The following is a 6,429-nucleotide window of genomic DNA, read 5'->3' on the forward strand; positions in this document are numbered from 1 at the left end:
TGTAAAATCAATGTCAATGTCATGATTAAAATTTGAGTAATATGAAAACGATCAAAGAACGCATTAAATCCGTGAATAGCTAGTGAATAAATAATGAAGTATTTCCGTGAATAGGAGAAATTTTTGTAGCTGTGCATCGAACGGTCAATGTCCAAAATGCGATTTCTGTCGATGCCGTCATGTGGGGTTCCGTCTAGTAATTATTTGTTTATTGTCTCCCACAGGTTTTGCAACACATTCTAAAAAAAAAAAAAATATAAAAAAAAAGTTTATTGTCAACTCCTACAACAATTAGGGTCCGTTTCATTGTAAATATGGAATTTGGATGGAAAGAAAATGAATTTCAGGGAATTGAATTGATTGGAAATTGTTTTCCCGAAAATTGTAAATTATTGTGTTTGATTGATATAATTTTCCACATGAAAAATGTTTTAATTAAAGTGTTTTTTGATGTCTATTTGGCTTTGTTTTATATGAACATTATCAATTAAAGAGATATAATTTACTGGTATTGGGGATGAAATTTGTTTCTATTGCCAAAAAAAAAAAAAAATTTCAAGAAAATCATCTATCTTTTTATGTTCGTTTGGCCTTGTTTTACATGAAAATTGTCAATTAAAGGGAAATATTTTTTTACAATAATTCTTAAAATTTATCTTAAAAAAAAAAATCGAAATTTTTTAAAAAAAATGCTACAATAACTTCATTTGGTGGAATTGAGCTGATGTGGTCCAAAACATGAAAATGCAATTCTAAGCTATTAAAACTTGAGCAATTGGATGTAAAAATTGCCATTTTAGATGGTGAGCTTTAAGAAAATATCTTTTTGTGTCAACTTGAAAGTTTTGTGAAGGAAAGTGAATCTGATTCTATTTGTCTTCTAAAGAAAACGATGTGGTTTAAAAAAATCTACTGAGAAATGGTATAAAAGGTTTATTAGCTCATTTGTTCAACTAATTGGCTTCAAAAGAAGTAATTATGGCGTGCTTTATATTTCAAATCAAGTAGGAAAAACAATTTTTTTTTATACTTGTTACTATACGATGACGATACATTATTTATAAGTCGTAATATGCATGAAATAAATGGAATTTATGGACATAGTTAATGCTAAAAAAAAAAAAAAAAAAAAAAAAAAAAAAAAAAACCCGGTTTTTTATTTTTCAAAACAAGTAGGAAAAACATATATATTTTTTAATACTTGTTACTATACGATGACGATACATTATTTATAAGTCGTAATATGCATGAAATAAATAGAATTAAGAAAAATTCAAATAACTAAATTGAGAAAATGGACATAGTTAATGCTAAAAAAATAAAAAAAAAAAAACACTCGGTATTGACATACTAAGGAATGGAATACACTGTTCTTGTATTGAAACGATATTCTTATAACAAAAAAGTGTTAATTAACTATTAGATGACTGAAACTAAAGTGACTTCAATAACTTTAGCAGGTCATTTTACCTTATTAAAGATGTCCTTCAACTCGAGAAGAAATAGACCACATGAAAAAGGTCCATACTCTAATGATGAAGGTACAGTGATGTACAATATGATATGTACAAGGCCTGCAAGGAAACCAAAATACTTAGTATTTACATGAAAACCCCTTGGACTTTTAACATTCGGTAGCTATGTGGTTCCTAAGGTATCTTAAGGAACTTCAACTTTAGGGCTAATCTTTAAACAAAGTAACGAGTGGATAAAGTTAAAAGGGTATGTAAATTGCAACAGTTTACGTGATAGGATAAAAGAAAATCTATTTTGTCCTATGTGTTTATGTTGTGTGGTACTTGTATTTTTTATGGTTCCGTATGGTAAATCTCAGTACACCAAAAGTTTTCTCAAATGGTGTGATCAAGAAGGTTTAAGAGGAACGACTATAGCATAGTATGTCATTCGATATGGAAGAGATATGGAAGAAACTCTATTCGGAGACATCGAAAACTTCAAAGTCAATATGGGGATTGTTAAGATTTTGACTTGATATTGTTTAACTAGAATGTGATTGTATTTGTGTAGCAGAATATGATTTTTAATTTTCCAATTGTAAAGGGATTGTTTATAATCCCAGATTGGCTAAGAAACTAACAGCCCCTCCGTTTGCCGTCCTATATAAAGGATTCTCTTTAATGCTTTGTTTATTACAAGTTGGAGTTAGTCACGATTTATAGTGCATTGGAGTCATGCACTCTAATATGTTAACACTTAATTGGGGCGAACATATCTTGTTCTTCTTCTCGTTTTTCTATTGAGTTTATATTTTCCAATTTAAGTTTGTGCTGCTCGATAAACCAAAGACTAGAGAATAATGAAAGATAGTGAAATTTACCTAATTGATATTACACTTCAACATTGACCACATAAAGTTCGATAGAGCAAAATGTGAAAACAGAAAACAGCACACAGATTTCGAAGCAATCTACAGATTCTGTATTTTGACTAGAGAATAATGAAAGATAGAGCGCTTGACTAATCGATTTTAGGCTTCAACATTGGAAACTTAAAGTTTCCCAGAGGAGGAATGCACCTAACAAACCAAGTGACCATAGAAGGTGCAGCAGAAAAGGCTATACACAAGCCCCACTGGCCAAATCCTAGCCTGGCTGTCCCTGAAAACCCATTCAGAAGTTCCACCATTATAAATTGAATGGAAATAATTAGTCCGATGATGCTCAAGAGGAGTTTTTTCTTTTGCATCTCCTCAAAAATGTTCTTCTCCAAAAGCCTGGGATTGAATATGTTGAAGGCTTGACAGAGAATGTATGTACTAAGGACCAAAGAATCCTTTTCCTTATCATTTACATTAAATAATGATTTGCCTTTGAAATGTATAACCAGAAAGATGGCTATCTGATATAAAGCTTGAGCCCCAATTTTTTTACGCATTTGGGCTGTGATTAATGGCTCTTTCAAGTTTCTTGGTGGCCTCCGCATAACATCTTGAGACGGCTTCTCTATATTGAGTGCAAGAACTGCAAAAGTGCCTGCAATCAGTTTCATCCACAAAAGTTGAAACACCGGAAATGGAATTTTTCCTGTTGAAATAGCTACCACAGCACTCAAACCAGGGGGTTTGCTAGATGAAACAGCCATCACAAAGTCCATTACCAGAGCAACAAAACTTGCAATGAGCAAAAACTGAGTATAAATCTGGACAGTGTCGTATATTCCCCTACCCCATGTCAAAATATCAATGATGAAAGGAAAATCTTTGCATGACATTACAATGGCTGAGCATGCTTTGACAATTTCTGCCCCTTGGGTTCCAAAACAAAGTCCTACATTTGCTTCTCTAAGGGCTTGTGCATCTCCGATTCCTCGTCCAATGAATGCAACCACATGGCCTTTCTGCTTCAAAGATTGGATCATAAGTAACTTGTCATCAGGAGTGGCTCTTGCCAGCACATAGATATTTTCAATTTTCGCCATTCGCTCTTCTAAGCTAAACTTCCGGAATTCCTCACCATCTATCACTTCACCAGGCTGGTAATCAGGCTCAATTATTCCACACTTAGTGGCCATGATTGTGGCAGTTACTTTGTTATCTCCGGTGATCAATTTGACGTTGATTCCAGCTCTATGGCAATCTTCCACTGTTCCCCTTGTTCCACTTCGACGCGAATTTGTCAATCCGACAAGGCCTAATAGAATCAGCTGCTGTCGAGAGAAGGTGAAATAATCTCTTATTGATGTTTTCCTGTGTGCGAAAGCTATACATCTGAAGCCATTTTCTGCCATGCCTGCTAGAATTTGCTCAAATAAAACGTTGGAACCTTTGTTCATCACTTTTACATTTCCAGTACTCTCATAATAATGAGAACACATTGGAATTATCACTTCTGGAGCTCCCTTTCTATGTACGTGAATCGTATTGTCGCCATTTTTACTCATCAAAACCCCGCTTTGCCTATTCTTCGAATTGAATGGTTCGATTTCGAGAATAGTGCAGCTTTTCTTCAGACTTTCCACATCCATCCCTAACTGCTTAACTGCCCACTCAAAAATTGTCTTCTCAGTTGAATTTGTAGGAGACGATAATGAAGAGCTTGAAGGGGGTTGAGTAGTGTTTAAACCAAGTCCTTGGTGCAGTAATTCAAGCACACTTGGAGCAATCAAATTATGCTGAACTTCTTCAATGGAGTTTAGACCTTGCCAGAACTTGGTCACCTACAGTCAAAACAAATGAACCTTTTATTGCCATTGACATCAATCACATAAGAAGCCTGTGTAAGGATTTTTAATTAAAGATGGGCTTGTATGTGTAAATAATTGTGTGTTAAATTATAGGCTATCGAATTCGGTTGAGCCCGATTAAAGTGATCTAATAAGGTTTCGGTTTTTGGGCTTTAATGTATCCAATTAAAGTATGGGTTTACATATGTGTAGAGACCGGGCCCAAGTCCTAATTCTATGATGGGCCGAATTAGGTCAAAGGGCATCCTCATATAAATAGGTTATGGTCCCCAGATCACACGCAACGAAACAGATTATTGTTCATTCTCTACTGCATCCCATCACAGAGAGGAATAGGAGACTGCGTGTAGATTTGGAAGATCATACCGCGAAATCCATATTGCATTAACCATGTCAGATTCAGGTATGCTTCCGCTTTAATTATTATATTTCTTGATGATTTAACATGAAAGATCCGGTATTTAAAGAATTAAATTATCCAACAAGTGGTATCAGAGCCTCTTCATGTTGAATCATTGAGAATCGAATAATTTAATTTGGTTCTTGCAATATATTTGAAGTTTTCAGATTTAACAATTTTTTGGATTTAATTTTTGTTGAATCTGAAAACTCTACTGCATGATATTCCTGATTCAGATCTGGAATAAATCTTTGATATTCAGTTTGAGGAATTTAAGATTACAGATTTTGAGTTTAAAATTTTCTAGAATTTTCGGTCGATTTTAAAGAACTCTTTTTTTTTTTTTTTTTTTTTTTGGGGATTCAGTTTATGGATTCTAATTATGGCTGCCACATAGATTCAGGTTGTCGGTTGATTAATTCCATTTGTTTAGCAATATAATTTCGGCGGCCTTGACATGAAATTGGAATCAAAACTGTTGAATCCATTTTTATTATGAATTCTAGATTTGTTGCACGGAATTCATAGCTTTAAATAATATTATAACTTGTGTATTTAGTAATTGGTTAGACATCCACCAAAGTGGATAAATTGTTAACTGACCCGGTGCTACAGGCGCGGACTCCGGGCGGCGCGCTACCAGAAGTAAAAAAAAAAAAAAAAAAAAAAATTTAGGGTTTCTGTGTTTCTGCCGATTTTATGGGGGCGGGGGCCTCTTGTGTAAATTAGATAAGTTGAGGCCCCTGGTTGCAATTAGGGTTAGGGTTGTAAAAGTAAGGTTTCAGTCCCTAACCTTTAAGTTATATTAAGATTTGGGCCTTTAAGTTTCGAATTTAATAATTCAGTCCCTAAGCTTTTAAAATTAATTAATTCGGGCCATTAAAGTTCTGAATTTATAATTAAAGCCCTCAAAATTTAATTATTAATTCAAATTGGCCCCCTAAGTTCATAATTAATTCAAATTGACCCCTAAAGTTTCAAATTTTTAAAATTTGATCCCTAAAGTTTTGAATTAATTAATTTTTGGTCCCTAAAGTTTTAAGTTTATTAATTTCAACCCCTAAAGTTTGAAATTAATTAATTTTGCCCCCTTAAAGTTTTGAATTATTAATCCTAAGGCCCCTAAAGTTTAAAACTAATCAAAATATGCAAAATTGGTGATTCTCTTTCTCAAATTTTGGTACTAAAGACTCTTTTAAAGAGATATAATATTCGAAAGTTAGTTAATTGAAGCAATATGTTGCCAAAGCAACCTCTCTTGTGAAAATTGACTAATCTAGAATGTTAAAAAGTGTTTGTGTACGTGTTATTCATGGGAATATTGGTCGGCCCAAAGGAAGGTCAATATTTAGCCGAATACACGTGCACCTGTGGTGATAAACGTGTGACGATTATTTGGTTTAATGTGTGATCAATAAATCGGTCCAAAGAAAGGTTTATTGATTGACACGTTGTTTTATCGTCAATGTTTGATCACTACGCCAAGAGTACCGCTTACAAGTCAATATCTCTGTCCAAAGACTAGATATTGATGTTGTGCTTGGTATCTTGTGATGGGCCTTACCACTATTTGAGATTATTATTATTATTTGCATATTAAAGATACTCATGTGAGCTATTCATAATAAATGTTCTCTAATTCAGTTTCAGGTTCTGCTGCTAATATCTCTGCTAGCATCAATTCAATTCCAATGCTAAATGGCACAAACTTCAGGGCATGGCAAGAGAACGTTATGATTGGTCTCGGAGTCATGGACCTAGACCTTACTTTATGGGTCGATCAACCTGCTGCACTTACTGATAAGAGTACCTCTGATGACAAGAGG

At 33.9% G+C, this 6,429-nt stretch overlaps 1 protein-coding gene across 1 annotated transcript in view; it reads right to left on the bottom strand.

Moving 5' to 3' along the window:
* Positions 1 to 2,346: 2,346 nt before the first annotated feature.
* The window catches only part of LOC111369593 (calcium-transporting ATPase 12, plasma membrane-type-like), an 8,373-nt gene continuing 4,290 nt past the window's right edge, over positions 2,347 to 6,429 (bottom strand). Inside the window, exon 2 of the mRNA XM_022991176.1 lies at positions 2,347 to 4,176. Coding sequence (XP_022846944.1) covers positions 2,479 to 4,176 — 1,698 coding nt within the window. The 3' untranslated portion in view covers positions 2,347 to 2,478. The remainder of the gene's footprint in view (positions 4,177 to 6,429) is intronic.

This window comes from Olea europaea, chromosome 20, assembly GCF_002742605.1.
Source record: "Olea europaea var. sylvestris chromosome 20, O_europaea_v1, whole genome shotgun sequence".
Classification (NCBI taxonomy): Eukaryota; Viridiplantae; Streptophyta; class Magnoliopsida; order Lamiales; family Oleaceae; genus Olea; species Olea europaea.